Source organism: Phacochoerus africanus, chromosome 8 (assembly GCF_016906955.1).
Source record: "Phacochoerus africanus isolate WHEZ1 chromosome 8, ROS_Pafr_v1, whole genome shotgun sequence".
In the NCBI taxonomy this organism is placed as follows: Eukaryota; Metazoa; Chordata; class Mammalia; order Artiodactyla; family Suidae; genus Phacochoerus; species Phacochoerus africanus.
In genome coordinates this window covers 166,925,119-166,946,527 of record NC_062551.1, presented here as the reverse complement: position 1 = coordinate 166,946,527, position 21,409 = coordinate 166,925,119, and the positions used below count along the sequence as shown (strand labels likewise).

The 21,409-nt window shown below is 42.9% G+C and overlaps 1 protein-coding gene across 8 annotated transcripts in view; it reads left to right on the top strand.

Annotated features, from left to right (window-relative positions):
* Nucleotides 1-21,409, top strand: part of ST3GAL3 (ST3 beta-galactoside alpha-2,3-sialyltransferase 3) — a 225,438-nt gene that overhangs the window by 27,542 nt on the left and 176,487 nt on the right. For 7 of the 8 annotated variants that reach the window (XM_047789361.1, XM_047789364.1, XM_047789363.1 and 4 more), the window contains exon 2: nucleotides 8,016-8,160. In XM_047789361.1, the coding sequence (XP_047645317.1) occupies nucleotides 8,046-8,160 (115 nt within the window). In that variant the 5' untranslated portion in view covers nucleotides 8,016-8,045. Of the gene's footprint in view, nucleotides 1-7,141; nucleotides 7,356-8,015; nucleotides 8,161-21,409 lie in introns of those variants that run through there. The other variant, XM_047789357.1, reaches the window with a different exon arrangement.

Below are 21,409 nucleotides of genomic sequence, written 5' to 3'. Positions count from 1 at the left end.
TTTTTTTAAATTAAACTGTAGTCATTACAGGGAAGAGGATTATTTATCAACATCCATCCTCGTCTGATTCCATCAGATCAGGCAGGGCGCTGATGTCTGCACTCTCTGTGTCTGTCTGCCTTGACGTCAAAGATTGCGGTTCTTTTTCTGACAGGCTCGAAAAGGATGGAAGGCTTGACTGCTTAGCCTACCATCTTTTTTTGGGTTTGTTTTGTTCTTCTTTTTCTTTCTGTTTTTTGGCCATGCCTGCAACATGTGAAAGTTTCCAGGCCAGGGATCCAACCGGAGCCACAGCAGCTATCCGAGCCACGACAGTGACAAGGCTGGATCCTTAACCCACTGCGCCACAAGGGAACTCCTTCATTCTTTACAGACCCTCGGAACATCTTGCAAACCTGCCCTTGAACCTGTGTGTCCTTTCAAAATTAAAGTCATACTTCTCTGCAGTCATTGTAGGGCAATCAGTCATAGTGAAAATCTCATGTCAAATGCTTTACTTTCAGTTCCTGGACGACTTCACTTTGGGGCCGTTTGCTACTGCATCCAGTTTCTTTTTTCCTCCTTTTTTTTGTGTGTGTGCTTTTTAGGGTTGCACTCACAGCATATGGAAGTTACCAGGCTAAGGGGCGAATCGGAGCTGCAGTTGTTGGCCTATGCCACAGCCACGCTCACGGCAATGCCAGATCCCCGACCCACTGAGTGCGGCCAGGATTGAACCTGCATCCTCATGGATGCGAGTCAGATTCGCTTCCCCTGTGGCCACAACGGGAACTCCCCTGCATTCCATTTCCGTCTGTATCCTTCACTCTTTCAGTACCTCCTCATCTTCATCAGCTTCCACAAACCTAGGCTCCTTAGCCACAGTCACTAGTGCCATATTTATGGTTGATTTGAAGCCTTTAAAATTGCTCACTACTTCAAGACGCTGTTTCTTCCAAATGCCATTTCTTACCAAGACTTTTAGCCTCTTGAGGGCATCTCCAGGGTTAGCCAGTGCCGATTTTATTTATTTAGTTTTTGTATGTTTTTATTTATTTTTTATTGAATGCTTCTTTAAATTCTATAGCACTTTACAATTTTCAGAGATTTCGCGCACATGATTTCACATGATCCCACAACCCCTGTATTGCCCCTCCCCCTCTCCCCACTGGAGCCCCTGGTTTATTCTCTATGTCTGTGAGTCTAGCGGTTGCCAACTTTATCTCATCTGTGGAGGTTCCGGAGCCAGGGATTGAACCCATGCCACGGTTGTAGCCTGCACCCCTTCTGCAGCAACACCGGATCCTTACCCCACTTTGCCATAAGGGGTTTCTCTAGTTCCAGCCTATGTTGCAGTCTTTCGAGATCTCTCATAAAGATGCGTTACAGTTACCCTCTCTGTCAGTGGCACTTAAAGTAAAATGCATTGCATTTTTGTGTGTAGCAAGCCTTGCTTGTGGCCTTTAGGCGCAGTTGCAGCATCAACGTCCTACTTGGTGGTAAGAACACAACACAGATATTGCTGCTGTACTTGGTGATGCCCGGCAGGTGGGCAGTGTAGTCGTTGGCAGTCCCAGGACAGTTTTTACGTAGCTTGTTTTCTCACGGTGTTTTTCTTTTCTTTTTGCATTCACTTTTAATTTTTATTTGTAATTTAAAATTTTTTTATTTTAATGATTGAAATTTTTTCCATTATAGTTAGTTTACAGTGTTCTGTAAATTTTCTGCTGTACAGCAAAGTGACCCAGTCTCTCTCTCTCTCACCCACACACTCAAACACACATACATACACATACTTTTTCTCGCATTCTCCTCCATCATGTTCCATTACAAGTGACTAGATAAAGTTCCCTGTGCTGTACAGCAGGATCTCATGGCTTATCCACTCCAGATGCAATAGTTTGCATCTACTAACCCCAGACTCCCATTCGCTCCCCTCCCCCTTGGCAACAAGACTATTTTCCAAGTCTGTGTGTTTCTTTTCTGTGGAAAGGTTCATTTGTCCCTTATATTAGATTCCAGATAAAAGTGATATCATATGGTATTTGGCTTTCTCTTTCTGAATTACTTCACTTTGTATGAGTTTCTCTAGTTCCATCCATGTTGCTACAAATGGCATTATTTTGTTCCTTTTAATGGCTGAGTAGTGTTCCATTATGTATATATACCACATCTTCTTCTTCTTCTTTTTTTTTTTTTTTTTGTCTTTTCTGGGGCCGCTCCCGTAGCATATGGAGGTTCCCAGGCTAGGGGTCTAATCGGAGCTGTAGCTGCTGGCCTACACCACAGCCACAGCAATGTGGGATCCGAGCCTCGTCTAGAACGTACACCACAGCTCACGACACCACCAGATCCTTAACCCACTGAGCGAGACCAGGGATCGAACCCACAGCTTCATGGTTCCTGGTCAGATTCGTTAACTACTGCGCCAGGACGGGAACTCCCCGCATCTTCTTAATCCATTCATTCTCACAGTGTTTTTCAACAGATTCAGTCATGTACTCAGAAAAAATATCACTTGATTATTCCAACCGCATGGATGTGAAAAAAAGCGTAATAGGCAGTGTGTTTGTATCAGTGCCTTTCAGTACCCTTGGGTTTTCTGCATGGTAACTAGTAGAGGTCTTAGGATAGCATGACCGGTGGTGTTAACAGCAGGCCTGGCCTGCCAAACCTGGCCTTTGAGATCTTGTACCCTTAGCCTGCTTGTCTTCTATCAAGATAAGTGTTTTGCTCAGCAGTTTTTCCCCAATAAATTGCCATTTTTATCATAGTTAAACACTTGCTTATATGAATAGCCACCCTCTGTAACTACTTTCTTCAGTTCTTCAGGGAGCGTTTCAGCAGCTTCAGCATCAGTCGAGCACTCTGTCCAGTAACCTTTAAGCTGTCAAGCTGCCCTCCCCTCAAAAACTGATCAAACTACCCATGATTGCCTCTACATTTTCATCATTCAGTGCTTTCTGTGTCAGCTTTTCAAGGACTGATTTGGGCTTACGTGTGTAAGATGCCTTAATAGAGACACCATGCTGTGTACACCCATCAGTCTACTCAAGCAGTAGACTTTCCAGTGTCTCTATTACTAGATGCCAGTTGAAAGAGACCACTTTGCTACCAGCAGAACCAGCAGTGCTTTGGCAGCTGCCCGTGTTCCTTCTCTCTGAGTGTGCGTGGTGTGCATGCACTATTGTAGATAGTGGTGGATGCAGGCAGGTTCAGCCCATCTCTGTCTTGTTCACCATGATCTAAATGCTTCATTAGGAGCTCCCCGTCGTGGCGCAGTGGTTAACGAATCCGACTAGGAACCATGAGGTTGCGGGTTCGGTCCCTGCCCCTGCTCAGTGGGTTAACGATCCTGGCGTTGCTGAAAGCTGTGGTGTAGGTCGCAGACGCGGCTCGGATCCCGCGTTGCTGTGGCTCTGGCGTAAGCTGGCAGCTACAGCTCCGATGAGACCCCTAGCCTAGGAACCTCCATATGCCGCGGGAGCGGCCCAAGAAATGGCAAAAAAGACAAAAATAAATAAATAAATGCTTCATCACATCCATCCTTACGCCGAGCGTGGTCACCCTCTTCCAAGTTCTCTTGGGCTTTTGTGGTACCTGGGGGTACCTCTGCTAACAGATGCACAGAATAAATCAAGATTAAGTGCAGATGCTCACAGACAGAATTCAGAGCTCTGGGGCTTGGTGCAGAGAGGGTGAGTGTGGTTGCTGGGAAGGGAGGCTGGCGGTGCTCCTCTCACTGCTCTGGGTGCCCACTGCCAGTAACGGCTGGCGCAGAAGAGATGCTAAAGGCTCTTTTCGTCTCTTTTCATCAAAGTGAAAATCTTCTTTGGATTTCTTCCACTTAGTGACAACAGGTTCTCGCCTAGGTCTTTCATAGGAGCAAAGGGGCGGAAAGCGAACGTTCAAAAAGCAGGGCGTACCTGTACTTCCAAATTGCTCCCCAAAGTCTACCAATTTCTGTTTCTACAATGTGCGATTTGTTTGAGAGGTCACATTGAAAGGGCGTTGATTTAAAGTTTCTGATTTGACGTTTCTGTGCGTTTCCGATGTACAGCAAAGGGATTCTTTATCCATAGATATTTTTTGCGTTTTCTTTTCCATTGGGGTTGTTAAAGGGCGTTGACTACAGTTCTGCACCGTAGGACCTTGTTGTTGGTCTGTTTTATACGCAACAGTTTATAGGTGCTTATCCCAAACCCCCAGTCCTTTCCCACCCCCCGCCCCGTCTTTCCCCCTGGAAAAGGTGGTTTTTTTTTAATAACTCAAGTGAATTTATCATATCTGTAGTTGTATAATGATCATAACCATTCAGTTTCACAGGATTCCCATCCCACAGCCCAAGCACATCCCCCCACCCCCCACCGTAGGTTTGTTTTCTCTGTTTTGTGAATGTTTCTGCTTTGTGCATAAGTTCATTTGTGTCTGTCGTATCTTAGATTCCACATAGGTGATATCATGTGGTGTTTTATACGCCTTCACCTCACGGAACGCGATCGTCTCTCGGTCCGTCTGGGTTGCCACAGATGACTTTCTTTCACGTTTTATGGCTGCATGGTGTCTGTATGTGTGTGTGTGTGTGACACTGTCTTTATCCATTCATCTGTCATTGGACATTCAGGTTGCTTCCGTGTCTTTGAACACTGGGGTGCACGTCTCTTTCGGAATCAGAGGTTTCATCTTTTCCGGTGTGTATCCAGGCGTGAGACGGCTGGATCATACAGCAGCTTTATTTGGAGTGTTTTGAGGAACCTCCATGCTGTGCTCCAGAGGGGCTGCGCAGTTGACATTCCCACCAGCAGCGTGGGGGGCTCCCTTTCCTCCACACCCTCGCCTGCGTTTATGATTTGTCAGTTTTTAAATGATGGCCATTCTGGCGGGTGTGAGGTGATGCCTTGTTGTTGTCGGAATTTGCATTTCATCACCATCAGCAATGATGAGCATCTTTTCATGTGCCTGTGCCGACTGTAGGCCTTCTTTGGAGAAAGGTCTGTTTAGTTCTTCTGCCCCCCCCCCCTTTTTTTTTTGTCGTTGTTGTTATTGCTATTTCTTGGGCTGCTCCCGAGGCATATGGAGGTTCCCAGGCTAGGGGTTGAATCGGAGCTGTAGCCACCGGCCTACGCCAGAGTCACAGCAACGCGGGATCCGAGCCGCGTCTGCAACCTACACCACAGCTCACGGCAGCTCCGGATCGTTAACCCACTGAGCAAGGGCAGGGACCGAACCCGAAACCTCGTGGTTCCTAGTCGGATTCGTTAACCACTGCGCCACGACGGGAACTCCCATCTTCTGCCCATTTTTGACGGGGTGGTTTATTTTGTTTCGTTATTGAGATGTCTGAGCTGTTTGCGTGTTTTGAAAATTAATCCCTTATCAGTCACATTGTTTGCCAATATTTTCTCTCATTTAGTAAGTTGTCTTATTTTATTTATGGTTTCATTGGCTGTGCAAAAGCTTGTAAGTTTGATTAGGTCCCATTTGTTTATGTGTGACTTTTTAAATATTCAAAATTATAGAGGCAATACCTGTGACTCAGAACAAATTTAATCCAAAATGTATAAAGGGAAAAGTGCTTCTCATTGTCCTATCCTATTTCTTAGAGGTAACCATATCAGCAGCAGTTAGCTGTGTCTTTAAAAAAAGAAAACTTTCATGCTTATCATGTATTCAAAAATGTAGAGGAAGTAAATTCATTTATGTATGTGTGTGTACGTGTATATATCCATATCTGTATCTGTTATTGAGAGATCTCATTTTTAGACTCTATTCTGTTGCAGTCGTCTGTTTGTCTTTTCCTGTGCCAGTACCCATCCAGCTTAATAATTATAGCTTGGAATTGGTTTTAATATGATAAAGCAGATTCTCGCTTCATTATTTTTCATCAAAAAGTTCTTCACTCATTCTGGGTATGAACTCTTCAGATTAAGATTAGATCTGAGTTCAAAAAAAATCATGGATTTTGACTGGAGTGAGGCTACATATTTATAGACAACTGACATTTCAGGAGAACTGACGTGTTTCCAATATTGAATCTTCTCACTTAGGAGCTTGTTATGTCTGTTTATTTATTTGGCTCTTTTATGTCCTTTGGTGAAAATCTTGTTCATTTCTTCCAAAGTTTATTTTTAGGTATTTTATAGATTTCGTTGTCATCATGAATGGAATTTTTTCCCCCTTACATTTTCTAATTGATTATCGCTGGTATAGGTTTTAAAAAACTATTGATTTTTGTAGGCAAATCATATAATCACCTACTTTATTGAATTTTCTATTAGTTCTAATGGTTTTTCAGTTGATTCTCCTGGCTTTTCGAGGTGGACAGTTATATAATCTGCAAGTGATAAATTTTTCTCACTTCACTTACAATATTTATACATAATTTCTCAAATGTTATTTCATGACTAAGATACCTGAGTGGGGTGGGGAAGGGTGATCTTAAGCAGTCTTCTTGGGGAGTTCCCGTTGTGGCTCAGCGATAAACAAACCTGGGTAGTGTTCATGAGGTTGTGGGTCTGTCCCTGGCCTCGCTCAGAGGTTGGGAGTCCCGTGTTGCTGTGAGCTGTGGTGTAGGTCGCAGACGTGGCTCGAATCTGACGTTGCTGTGGCTCTGGAGGGGCCAGCAGCTGTAGCTCCGATTCCCTGGCCTAGGAACCTTCATATGCTGCTGAGGGTACAGCCTTAAAAAGACAAAAGAAAAAAAAGGGGAGAAGGAGAGCTCTTCTTGGCTGACGCTGATTTAAGTGAGTATCAGAGCCTGTGCCGCCAGGTAGTGGAGAAAATACCACAGACAGACCTTGAGGCGAGAAGCAGCAAGAAATGTTCAGTGCGTAGAAAGAAGGGGGGCTGGAGCACAGCACACAGGGGAGAGTGGGAGAAACAAGAGGTGGTTTAGGGGTCAGATGGGGTGTGACGAGAAGCTACTGGATCCTAAGGAGCCATTCCTTTCTTCTGAAGGAACGGAAGCTTGAAGGAAAGGCGTGTTAGGCTGAGTGGCCCCTCAAAGATGCCCACACCCTAATCGCTGGACTCCAAATATGTTGCTTTACATGGCAAAAGGGACTTCGCACACGAAATTAAGGCTTCCGATCTTAAAATAGGGAAGTGACTCTAGGTTATTCAAGCGGGGCCCAGTCTAATCACATGAGCCTGAAAAGCGAGGCAGTTTCTCTGGCTGGCAACGGAGGCAAGATGAGGTAGAAGGAAAGTTGGAAAGATCAGCGTGAGAGGGGCTGACCCTGCTGCGGCTGCAGGGGGACTGCATGGAAAGCAGGAGCACAGGAGCAAAGGCTGGCTGATAACCAGCAAGGCATCGGGCCCTTGGGCCCTGCAGCTGCAGGAGCTGAAGTCAGCCTACAGCCTGAAACACCTTGGAAGTAGGTTCCTCTCCAGAGTCTCCAGAATGGAAGGCAGCATGCCGGGCGCCTGGGTTTGCCCTTGTGCTACCTCGTGCAGGGGACCCTGCTGAGCCACACTGTACCTTGACATTTGGCCTTCAGAACTGCGAGGCAGTAACCGTGTGTGGTTTCAGGCTGCTGGGGTTGTGGTGCTTTGTCAGAGCGGCAGTGAAATACTAATAGAAAGGGGTTCAAGCAGGGAAGGAATGCCCCGTTTTGTGCCTCCTCGTGCTGGGTGGAAAGTAGATCCAGCGAGCGTGGGTTTGGAGGCAGGGCAGCTTGTGCAGTGGGCATACAGTGCTGGCGCGGACGAGGGGAGTGATGGCGGGAAGGGGATGTGATTTGAGATTTATCCAGGAGGATGCAACTGCCAGAGTTTGACCAGCGATTGTCGGGAATGAGGGAGGGAGGGACCTGAGGATCACGGCTGATTTCCGGCTTGGATGCTGAATGATGGTGAGGCTGAGACGGGCTTGAGCAGGTTGGAGGATGCCCAACTAAGGGGTAATTCTAGGCTGTTCTTCATTTGGAAATTCTCGCATAAATACTTATGTTAAGGTTGAGTGTATCCGTAAGAGGATTGCTTATTATTGAAGACCTAAATTGTTCTTTTGGTTTTTTTTGTTTTTTTTTCTTTAGGTCATGTAGGAAACTGTAAATCATGTGAAGATGGGACTCTTGGTCTTTGTACGCAATCTGCTGCTAGCCCTCTGCCTTTTTCTGGTATTGGGATTTTTGTATTATTCTGCGTGGAAGCTGCATTTACTCCAGTGGGAGGACTCCAGTAAGTATGGTGACTCTAGCCTACCCCGCCCCCGGGAACAGCCTCTGCTGATTAGTTATCGGGTTTTCCTGTGGCTGCAGTCATCTCAAATTCTTCAGAGAGGGGCACTGGGCATTTCCGGGACTTGGGCTTAGAAACTGCCCACCACTTTTGTTGCTCTTGTTGGAGAACTTTGCTGGTTTTGAAAACAACTGCATGCCATGGCAAATCCTTTTGTGTACTCAGGGAAAGCGTGCTGTGCTACAATAAAAACGCAAACCGTGCCGGTGCTTCGGGTTCTCGAATGTCCTTTTTTAATTATGAGAGTTTATTGCTGCTCCCCTTTGCCAGTTACTGCCTTGGGCTTGCTGTCGAAGTAGGTTTTCCAACGCCCTTAGGACATTCATCTTCATCTCGTCCTTGGATTTTCCGTTTTTAATTTAATCCTGTCTTTGTTTTACTTTCCCCAAAGAAATTGTGTCTACTGAATCGTTGTAGCTCTTACTGGTGCTGAACTTGGACCTGAGTAGAATAATGTCTTCATTCTGCCCCTGCAGCCATTCTCATGTGTCACACTGTTTTCTGTGAGGCTGCCTGAAACACCCCCTCCCCACCAACCCCCCTCGCCCCCTCTCCCACCTTTTCCGGCTCACCCAGCGTTGACTGTGCTGTGGTCTGGGCTTTGCGGTGGAAGGGCTTGCACTGTGCCGCAACGAGCTTTTCTTGGCTGTAGCTTCCAGTGTCCCATGGTGGCCACACACAGCTCTTCTTCTGGTTCCTTTGTCTGACGGCTGTCTGAGCTGGCTACGAAAAAGTCTGGGTAGTCTGTTCTGATTCCTAGTGAATGTCTCTTTTCTAAAATAGTTTTTATGTCTGCAAACACCTACTGGATACCAGTGTGGAATTCACCTGAGAGTAGAGTCAGTCTCTACACAGGAGGTTAAAATGAAATAGAATGAGTTGGAAGAGGCATCTGGCATTTGCTCTACTACTGTAGTAGTAGTATTTTTTTTTTTGTCTTTTTTTCGGGCCACACCTGCAGCATATGGAGGTTCCTAGGCTAGGGGTTGAATTGGAGCTGTAGCTGCTGGCCTACATCACAGGCACAGCAATGCCAGATCCAAGCCGTATCTGTGACCTACACCACAGCGCACAGCAACACTGGATCCTTAACCCACTGAGCGAAGCCAGGGATTGAACCTGCATCCTCGTGGATACTAGTCAGATTCGTTTCCACTGAGCCACAATGGGAACTCCAGTCCACTACTGTATTGACTCCTTAACACAGGAACTGTTCCTCTGAAGTAGTTCATTATTTTCCTTCTTTCTTTTTCTTGTTTTGTTTTTTTTTTTGGCCACCCTGCGGCATATGGAGTTCCCAGGTCAAGGATCAGATCCGAGCCACAGTTGTGACCTATGCCCCAGCTGTGGCAGGGCCAGATGCTTTTAACCCACTGTGCTGGGCCAGGGATCAAACCTGCCTCCTGGCACTGCAGAGATGCTGCCAATCCTGTTGCAGCACAGCAGGAACTCCTAGGTCCTTATTCTTTCACGTGGCCCAAACTACCAAAGACGCTTCAAGCCAACTTTAAAAGTATCATACTGTATCTTTCATTTATTGTTTTATATGAAATGTTTAAGTGCCTTTTAAGTGTGTAGCTTATAGTTATCAGGAATTGCTTTGTGTTTCCAGATTTCATTTACATTTGTCTGTTCCGACGTATTTTTAAAATCGAGGAGACGGGCCGGAGTAAGGAGTGTTTGTATCAGTGCAGTGCAGCATTCTGTCGTTAGAGACGTGGACAGGATCCGTAACGGAGAGATCCCTCTGGATCCATCCAGTGATGGAAGTCTGTGCAAAGGACTGGAGGGAGGGCTCCGATTCTGTGAAGAGCCACTGGCCTGTGGAAGACACAACCACGGCTTAGATAAATTTTTTCCTGGAGACACTGAGAAGCACGTTGCCTTTGTGGAGGAGCGATCGTGGCTCAGGCTTCAAGCTAGATAACTCACAAGTTTAATTGACCTCTCACTGTAACCATGTGAAGATGCTATTATTATCCCTGTTTTGCACTTGAGCAAACGGGAGTATTTCGTTTAATTAATTTACCCATGTTACATAGCTGTGAGGACTGGAGTTGAATTCTGATTTTCTTTCTTTAAGACCTGTGTTCATTATTTTACCAGAACGTATGATAAATACTAAGAACAGGATTTAATTCTGTATTCGAACTGGTGAGAAGAGCGAGGAAGGGGCTCAGAGCGGAGATAGTAGGTAGTGTCAGGACGGGGGTGGAGAGAGAAAAGGAAAGGAAATTAGGTGAAGAGAGAAAGTCCTCCTGGCGACACAGGGGTTTATGAGGTCAGAGGTGACAGGTACCCTTCGTGGGCTATAGGCTTCCGTATTTGTTAGTAGTTACTGCTGACCTTTGCGTTAGCTGTTAGCTGTAGCCACTAGCTACACATTTTCTGTTATTCTTACTCTCAAGCCTTTCAGATATTTGACTTTGAGTAGGTTGTTTAGAGCTTCTTACTATAGCATATTATTTCTGTGCTATAATATCAGAGAAGAGACTAGTACGACCCATCCCAGTAGCTCACCAAGGCAGAGAAGGGCCCTTCATTCCGTAAACAAGGTCACAGCAGAGGAGCTCCTCAGAGTAGATGCCTGCTGTGCACTGAGATTTGGGTGATGGTTTAGTGATGTTGCTGCTGCTGCTGCTGCTAATGAGATGAACGTCATAATTTATGGAGTGTCTACTCTACCTCTGTACCGTAATGGGAGCTTTATGTTCATAACCTCTTTTGCTCCTCGTAGTTTATACTGGTTATTATTATCATCCTCTTTTACAGATGGAGAAGTGGAGGCTTCAGAGAGGCTCAGTAAGAAAGAGTTTGTGTGTCTTTACCTGTGGAACTCAAAGGGCATTTCCAAGATTGAAAAATAGATGTCTAGAGCATTATTTTTCCTTAATTTTTTATCCTGTTTATGACTTAATCAAGATTATGTACTGGAATTCCTTCATGGAAGGGGGGAAGGAGAGGAGTCCAGAGTTTTTATTGTTCATTTAGCAAAAGCAGTATGTTCATTGTAAACTGGATGTAAGATGAACGTAGGCTTTATGCTCTCAGCGTGTAACATGAGAAAGAAATAAAAAAACTAATATCACGTGTCATGTTCTAAAAGAAGTCTACGTGAAATGCCATGTTAGAGCATGAATGCCTTCTAGCTAGAAAGTTTTAAGATGTAGGTAATCCCACGGCATACGTAGAAAGATGCACACTGTTCTGTTTGAGCAGTTTAGAGCGACATGTGGCCTTGGCTTGGTCAGGGTGCCAGCACTGGGGTCAGACGCTTAAGCTGAAGGCTTCCTGTCCGAGACCAGTCTAGTTGGTTTTTAAGAGTTCTGTAGCTTGAGGTTTCCTGTTCTGCATGTTAAGGGGCTTGGTGGTTGCCACTCTGACCTAATAACAAGGGGAAAACTGAATGGACTGAAAATTCGACTCTTGCTGGCGCTGTGACAGCGGCGAGGACATGGGGCAATCCGCTGCCGCAAGACTGGAGAAATGGGGCCTAGAGGAGAGTCTCATGCGGAAACTGTCAGAGAAACCAGCACCAGAGTGGAAAAACCTGAGGTATAATTGACAAATTGCTGGAGGCTCAGTGGAGACAAGTCCAAGAGGTAGAAACTCCAGGAGGACCCCCCAGGAGTGTTGTGAGATTTACCTGCAGGAGTTCGACCAGAGTCCCACAGTAACTGCTACATCTGGCAGCAGAAGAAGGAAAGGAGCCATTGTGAAATATACCTAAATACTTTGTTTTTCTTAACAAGGCCTGCCCTCAAGGGAGACTAGTGAATTAGAGCCTAACCTGTTGGAGTATTACCAGAGCCTAAGTGACTTGGGCGAAGGGAAGTAGCCAGCTCTAGCCATCTCGAGCCTTCTGTGTGGGAGAAAGGAGATATTCAACTCCAACCCACTCTCGCCATTTGGTCCCACCTAAGGCGGGAGAGGAAACCTGAGAAATACTTGCGCAGTTCTCAGTCCAGAGGCACAGGCTCGCTAAAAGGCTGAGACCTAGTCGTAGGGCTGTGGGAAGTTTCCTCTCCCCCTAATCTCACCCCACATTACTAAAGGCCTATTTATAGCAGTTCCTTTTACTTGGTACATCATGCATGGCTATCAAGAAAAATGAACAAGGCGTATAACAAAAGGCAGGAATGCAGTTTGAAGAGACAGAGCGAGCATCAGAACCAGATGTGACAGGAATATTGGAATGATCAGGCCATGAATTTAAACAGCTAAGATTAATAGGCTAAGGGATTTAGTGGGTAAAGTAGATAGCATACATGGACAGATGGCCAATGTAAGCAGAGAGATGGAAATCCTATGAAAGAACCAAAAATAAATGCTAGAGATAAAAAAAAAATACTGTAACAGAAATGCCTTTGATGGGCTTATTAGTAGACTGGACCTGGCTGAGGAAAGAATCTCTGAACTGGAGGGTATATCAATAGAATCCTCAAAAACTGAAAAGCAAAGAGAACAAGGACTGAAAAAACAAACCAACCAACCAAAAAACAGGATATTCAAGGGCTGTGGGACAACGACAGAAAGTATGACATATGTGAAATGGACGTATCAGAAGGAAAAGAGGAAAAGAACAAGAGATATTTGAAACAATAACGACGGAGAACTTTCCCAAAGTAAATGTCCGACACCAAGCCACAGATTCAGGAAGCCCAGAGAATGCCAGGCAGGAAAATGCCTAAAACTATACTGAGGCATATCATCTTCAAACTACAGAAAATCTAGATAAAGAGAAAATCCTAAAAGAAGCCAGAAGAAAAAATACTTTACCCATAGAGGAACTCAGATAAGAATTACGTCTGACTTACCTCAGAAACCAGGCAAGCAAGACCAGACTGAAGTGAAATATTTAGCGTGTTGAGAGGAAAACCCCACCAACCTAGAATTCTGTACTCTGTGAGATTATTATTCAAGAGTGAAGGAGAAATACAGACTTTCTCAGACAAACAAAAATCGAGGGAATTTGTTGCAGTAGATCTACCTTGCAAAAAATGTGAAAAATTCTTTAGATAAAAGGAAAATAATGTAGATCAGAAACTCACTTCTAAATAAAGAAGAGCATTGGAGAAAGAATGAGGGTAAATTAGAAACTTTCCTTTTTAATTTTTTAATTTTTAAAATCTATCTATCAGAGTTCCCGTCGTGGCTCAGTGGTTAATGAATCTGACTAGGAACCATGAGGTTTCGGGTTCGATCCCTGCCCTTGCTCAGTGGGTTAACTATCTGGCGTTGCCGTGAGCTGTGGTGTGGGTCACAGATGCGGCTCGAATCCCACGTTGCTGTGGCTCTGGCGTAGGCTGGCGGCTACAGCTCCGATTAGACCCCTAGCCTGGGAACCTCCATATGCCGCAGGAGCTGCCCAAAAAATGGCACAAAAAGACAAAAATAAATAAATAAATAAATAAATAAATAAATAAATAAAATATCTATCTACTATCTATCTATCTATCTATCTATCTATCTATCTATCTATCTATCTATCTGCTTTTTAGGGCCACAATAATAGCACACGGAAGTTCCCAGGCTAGGAGTCAAATCAGAACCATACCTGCCGGCCTACGCCACAGCCACAGCAACACTAGATCTGAGCTGTGTCTGTGACCTATACCACATTGGGAACTCCCACTTTCATTTTTAAAAATGAAAAATTAATCTAATAGATAACAGTTTGCTCAAAATAATAATACCAATAATGTATTTGATTTTGTGTGCTTATGTATATATCATGTGTATGTGTTATGTGCATTTAGATATAAGCAAAATGAGTGATAGCAATGATGCAAGGCATGAGAGGTAGGAATTAGGATTATTTCATTATTGTAAAGTACTCACGCTGCCTGTGAAGAGGTATAGTGTTATTTGAAAGTGGACTTAGATTGGTTGAAAATGTCTATTGCAAACTTTAGGGCAACCACTTTAAAAAGTTTTAAAAAAAGTATAATCAGTATGCTAAAAAGGAAAGAAAATGGAATCATAAAATGCTCACTTAAAACCACACAAGGCATAAAAAGCGTGGAAGATAAAAATAGGAACAAAGAATAAGGATAGCAAATAGAAAACAGTAATGAATATGGTAAATATTACTCCAGATACATCAATAATCACTTGAATATTAATGGCCTAAATGCACCAACTAAAAGACAGATTGTCAGAGTAGATCAAAAGGCAAGATCAACTGGAGTTCCTGTCGTGACTCAGCAGTAAGTGGTATCCATGAGGACGTGGGTTCAATCTCTGGCCTCACTCAGTGGGTTAAGGATCTGGCATTGCTACGAGCTGTGGTGTAGGTCACAGATGCAGCTTGGATCTGGCATTGCTGTGGCTGTGGAGAAGGCCAGCAGCTACAGCTCCAGTTAATCCCTAGCCTAGGAACTTCCATATGCTGCACCTGCAGCCCTAAAGAAGACAAAAACAAAAACAAAAAAACTCCAAAAAAACCAAGACCTAACTATCTGTTGTCTACAAGAACCCCATTTTAATTATAAAGACACATACAGATTAAAAGTAAATTCTCCAGGATAGATCACATGCTGGGCCACAAAGCAAACCTTGGAAAATTTAAGAAAACTGAAATTATACCAAGCATTTTTTTCTGACCACAATGCTATGAGGCTAGAAATCAACTACTAGGAAGAAACTGCAAAAAATATAGTGGAGGCTAAACAGTATGCTAACCAATGGATCACTGAAGAAATCAAAGAATAAATAAGGAAGTTCCTGCAGTGGTGCAGTGGATTAAGAATCTAACTCCTGTGGCTTAGATTCAGTCCTTGGCCTGGGGACTTCCATATGCCATGGGTGCAGCCATTAAAAAGATTAGATTTTAAAAAGGGGAAATTAAAAAATACCTAGAGACAAATATGAAAATGTTACAATCCAAAATCTGTGGGATGCAGCAAAAGCAGTTCTAAGAGGAAAGTTTGTAGCAAGAAACAAGAAAATCTCAAACAACCTAACCTTATGCCTAGAGCAACTAGAGAAAGAAGAACAAAGTTAGTAGAAAGAAAGAAATCATAAAGACCAGAGCAGAAATAAATGAAATAGAAACTTTAAAAAAATGGAAAAGATGAATAACACTAAAAGTTGGTTCTTTGAAAAGATAAACAAAATTGATAAACTTTCAGCCAGACTCATCAAGGAAAAAAAAAAAAAATGGAGAGGCCCCAAATCAATAAAATTAGCAATGAAAAGAAGTTACATCTGACACCACAGAAATACAAAGGACCGTAAGAGACTACTATAAGCAACTATACGTCAATAAAATGGACAACCTAGAAGAAATGGACTAATTCTTAGGTACTATTTCCCAAGACTGAACTAGGAAACAATAGAAAATACAAACAGACCAGTTACCAGTACATAAATTGAATCAGTAATTAAAAAACTCCCAACAAACATAAGTCCAGGACCAGATAGTTTCACAGGTGAAGTTTACCAAACATTTATGAAGAATAACACCTATCCTTCTGAAACTATTCCAGAAAATTGCAGAGGAAGGAACACTTTCAAACTCATTCTATGAGGCCACGATCCCCTTGCTCCCCAAACCAAAGATATCACACAAAAGGAAAATTGTAGGTCAATATCACTGATGAGCATAAATGCAAAGATTCTCAACAAAATACTAGCACAGTGACTCCAACAATACATTAAAAGGATCATACACCATGATCAAGTGAGATTTCTGTCACAGATGCAAGGATTTTTCAATATTCACAAATCAATTGTGATACATTGCATTGCAAACTGAAGATTAAAGACCACATGATCATCTCAATAAATGCATAAAAACCTTTTTATAAAATTCAGCATCCATTTATGATCAAAACTCTTCAGGAAGTGGGCACAGAGGGAACCTACCTCGACATATTAAAGGCCATCAATGACAAACTCACAGCTAACTTCAAGTTCAGCAATGAAAACTGAACACATCTCCTCTAAGATCAAGAACAAGACAAGGATGTTCTTTCTCGCCACTTTTGTTCAACATAATTTTGGATTCCAGCCACAGCAATCAGAGAAGGAAAGGAAATAAAAGGAATCCAGATTGGAAAAGAAGAATTAAAACTTTCGCTGTTGGCATCACCAGTGTCTCTGCAGCACTGGGATCCAGGTTTGATTTCCAGCCCAGCACAGTGGATTAAGGATCCAGCTGTGCCACAGCTGCAGCAGTAGGTTGCAGCTGTGGTTTGGATCTGATCTCTGGCCTGAGAGCTCCATATGCTATGAGGTGGCCAAAAAAGGGAAAAAAAAAAGTCACTGTTTGCAGCTGACATGATGCTATACATGGAAAATCCTGAAGATGCTACCTACTGGAAAACTCTTAGGCCTCATCAATGAATTTGGTAAAGTTGCTGGATACAAAATTAGTGTGCAGACGTCTGTTGCATTTCTATATACTAATAGCGAAATATCAGAAAAATTTAAAAACCAACCCCATTTGCCATTGCATCAAAAAGAATAAAATACCTAGAAATAAGTGGCAAAAGACCTATACTCCAAAGCTATAAGATGCTGATTAAAGAAATTACAGATGACAGAAACAGATGGAAAATATACTGTGTTCTTGGATTGAGAGAATCAGTACTGTCAAAATGACTGTGCTACTCAAAGCAGTCTACAGACTCAGTGCAATCCCTATCAAATTACCAAGGGCAGGTTTCACAGAACTAGAACAAAAGGTTTAAAATTTGTAGGGAAACAAAAGACCCAGGATAGCCAAAGGAATCTTGAGAAAGGACAGAGCTGGAGGGATCAGGCTCCCTGGCCTCAGACTATGTTATAAAACTATAGTAATCAAAATAATATGGTATTGGCATAAAAACAGAAATGTAGATCAACAGAACAGGATAGAAAGCCCCGAAGTGAGGCCACACACTTATTGTCAATTAATACACAACAAAGAAGGCAAGGATACACAAGGGAGAAAAGACAGTCTCTTCAACAAGTGTACTGGGAATACTGGACAACTACATTGTAAAAGGATGAAATTAGACTACCCCCTAACTCCATAAACACAAATAAACTCAAAATGGATTAAAGACCTAAATGTAACACCAGATACTATAAAAATCCAGGGGAAAACATAGGCAGGACACTCTTTGACATAAATCACAGCAATATACATGCACACATACACACACACACACACACAGATATATAAAATGGAATATTACGCAAAAATAAAAAGAATGAAGTAATGCCGTTTACAGCAACACACGGGTGGATCTAGAGAGAAGCATATTAAATGTAGGAAATCAGACAAAGACAAATAGTGTATGGTATCACTTATATGTGGAATCTGAAAAAAATGATACAAATGAACAAATTATTTGCAAAACAGAAACAGACTCACAGACATAACCCACTAACCAGTAGTTACCAAAGGGGATAGTAGGGATGGGGAGATAAATTAGGAGCTTGGAATTAACATATGCACACTACTATATAAAAATAGACAAACAATAAGAACCTACAGAGAACTATATTCTTTGTAACAACCTGTAATGGAAAATAACCTGAAAAAGAAGATATATGTTATATATATTATATACACACATAATATATAATACATATAATATATACATATATATATCTGAATCACCTTGCTTTAGTTGAAACTAATACATCATAAAATAGCTATATTTCAATTTTTAAAAATGGTTAAAAAATAAAACATTGTAAGAAAAAAGTAAATGGAGAAAAATATACAATGCTAACGCTAAGAAACTATACAATGCTAACCAAAGAAACTAAGGCTGGCTGTATTTATTTTATTTTATTTATTTATTTTTTTGTCTTTGTCCTTTCCTTAGGGCTGCACCCACGACATGTGGACATTCCCAGGTTAGGGGTCTAATCGGAGCTGTAGCTGCTGGCCTATGCCACAGCCACAGCAATGCCAGATCTGAGCCACATCTGCAACCTACACCACAGCCCACGGCAATCCTTAGCCCACTGAGCAAGGCCTGGGATCGAACCCCCAACCTCATGGTTTCTAGTTAGATTCGTTTCCACTGTGCCATGATGGGAACTCCACTGTATTAATTTTAGACAAAGCAAGGTTCAAAGCAAAGAAAATTAGAAGGCATTATATAATGATTAAAGAAGTCGATTCTCCAAGAAGATATAAAGATTCTTTTTATATGGAAGTTCCCAGGGTAGGGGTCAAATCAGAGCTGCAGCTGCCAGCCTATACCACAGCCATAGCAATGCCAGGTCTGAGCTGTGTTTGTGACAACTTACACCACAGCTCACAGCAACGCCAGAATCCTGACCCACTGCGTGAGGCCAGGGATCAAACCCGTTTCCTCATGAAGACTAGTCGGATTCGTTTCCACTGAGCCATGATGAGAACTCCAAAATTCTACCAAATTTTAAGAAAGAAATTTAGCCATATCTCTACCACCTCTTTCAGAAGCAGAGGGAATACTTTCTAAGTCTATGAAGGCCAGAATTACTCTAATACCAAAACCGGATGAAGACATTACAAGAAAAGAAATCTATGGACTAATATCGCTCATGAGCATAGATGCAGAAGTCCTCAACCAAATAGTAACAAATCAAAAACCAGCAGTCCGTAAAAGGAATTACACATCACGGTTGTGAGATTAACCCCCGGTATGCAAGGCTGGTTCAGCATTCAAAAATCAATCAATGTAATACGTCACATCCACAGACTAAAGAGGAGATATCACATGATCATATCGTCGGATGTAGAAACGGTATTTGACAAAATCCAACACCAAGTCATGATAAAAACTTTCAGTAAACTAGGAATAAAAGGAAATGTCCTCAACTCGATAAAGCCTATCTACCAAACCTACAGCTAACACCGTGCTTAAAGGGGGGAAATGGAAGTCCTTCCTCTAAGATGAGGAACAAGACGAGGGTGTGCCCTCTTGCCATTTCCTTTCAACATTGTGCTGGAAGGCTTAGCTAATGCAATAAGACAAGAAAAGGAAGTAAAAGCTATACAGACAGAGAAGCAAGAAATAAAACTGTCTTTGTTCCCATGTGACACAGTTGTCCATGTGGAAAGTCTAAAAGAATGGTCAGAAACCTCCTGGAACTAGTAAGCGACCGCCGGAAGGTCGAGGGAAACAAGGTGAGTGTGCAGAAGTTAATCACTTTCCTATAAATGAGCAAAGAACCAGTAGAATTTGAAATTAAAAACACAGTAGAACAACAACACCACCCAGTACCACTTAAAGTAGCATCCCCCCCCCCCACCCTGCGCCAGTAAAATGCTTGGGCATAAACCTAACAAAACATGTACAAGACCTGTATGAGGAAAACTACAAAACTTTGATGAATAAAATAACAAAAATACTAAGTAAATGGAGAGGTATATCATTTTCATGGGTAGGGAGACTAAATACCTTTAAGATGTCAGTTCTTCTCCGAGTTCCCATCAAAGCTCAGTGGAAACGAGTCTGACTAGTATCATAAGGACGCAGCTTCGATCCCTGGCCTCCATCAGTAGGCTAAGGATCTGAGGTTGCCATGAGCTGTGGTGTGGGTTGCTGACACGGTTCAGATCTGGCATTGCTGTGGCTGCGGTGTAGGCCAGAGGCTGCAGCTCCAATTCGATCCCTAGCCTGGGAACCTCCATATGCTGTGGGTATCAGTTTTTCCCAACTTGATTTATAGATGTAAGGCAATTCCAGTTAAAATCCCAGCGAGTTATTTGGTGGATACCAACAAACGGACCCTGAAGTTTATATGGAGAAGCAAAGAGCCAGAATAGCCACCACAGTACTGTGCCAGAACAGCAAAGTTGGAGGATTGGCGTCACCTGACTTACCATAAAGCCGCAGTCATCAAGACGGTGTGGTATTGGCAATGAATAGACACGCAGATCAATGGAACATTGATAGAGAGTCCAGAAATAGACCCACACAAATAAAGTCAACGGTCGCTGGCGAAGGGGCCAAAGTAAGGCAGTGGAGAAAAGATACTCTTTTTTGGCCACCCCACGGGATGGGGGTCCCCACGGCCAGTGATCAGATCTGAGCCACAGTTTTGACCGAGGCTGCAGCTGTGGCTCCACTGTGCCAGACCTGGTATCGAATTTGTATCCTAGCACTCCCAAGACACAGCCAATCCCGTTGCGCCACAGTGGGAACTCCAAAAAGATAGTCTTTTTGACATAGTGATGCTGGGACAACTGGACATCCATGTCCCAAAAAAAAAAAAAAAAAAGGAAAGAAAGAAAAGAAAAAATCCAGACAGGCCTTACACCTTTCCCAAATGTTAACTCTAAATGGGTCACAGACCTAAATGTAAAACTTAAAACTATAAAATTTTTAGAAGATAGAGGAGAAAATCTAGAAGACCTTGGATTTGGTGATACAGCACCAAAGATACAGTTCATGAAAGGAAGAACTGAAAAACTGGACTTCATTAAAATTAGAACCTGCTCTGTGAAGAGTATGAAGAAACAAGCCACAGTTTGAGAGAAGAAAAAGTGTAAAAGACGCATCTGATAAAGGATTGTTATTCAAAATATACGAAGAACTAACACAGCAGTGAGAGCGTAGGTTATTCAATTTAAAAATAGGCCAAAGACCTCACCCAAGAAATTATGCAGATATAAAATAAGCAAATTAAAAGGTGCTCCGCACAAAATAAAATAACAAGGCGCCATCACTACATGCCTGTGAGAATGGCCAACACTGGAACTCTTAGAGCAACAGCAACTCTCATTCATTGCCGGTGGGCATGCACGTGGTACACCTCTCTCGGAAGTCCGTTTTGGCCGGCGTCTTACAAAGCTTAGCAGTGTGGTTCCTCCAGCAGTCACCGTCTTTGGTGTTTATGCACGTGAACCGAAAACTGTGCCCCAAGCCTATACCCCTGTTTATGATGTTTTACTCATTGTTGCCAAATTTGAAAGCACCCAAGATGTCTTTCAGTAGTTGAGTGCATAACTAAATCGTAGTACATCCAGACAGCGGACTATTATGTAGTGCTAACAGGAAACGAAGGCGTTATCAAAGCATGAGAAGACTTGGCATAGTTGTAAATGCATATGATTAGTGAAAGAAGCTAATTGGAAAGGCTGTGCAAAGGCTGTGGGCAGTATGCTACCAATTCCAACTGCACGACATTCTGGAAAAGGGGTAACTGTAGAGGTCGTGAAAAGGCGAACAGTTGCCCAGGGTTGAGGGCGAGGGGA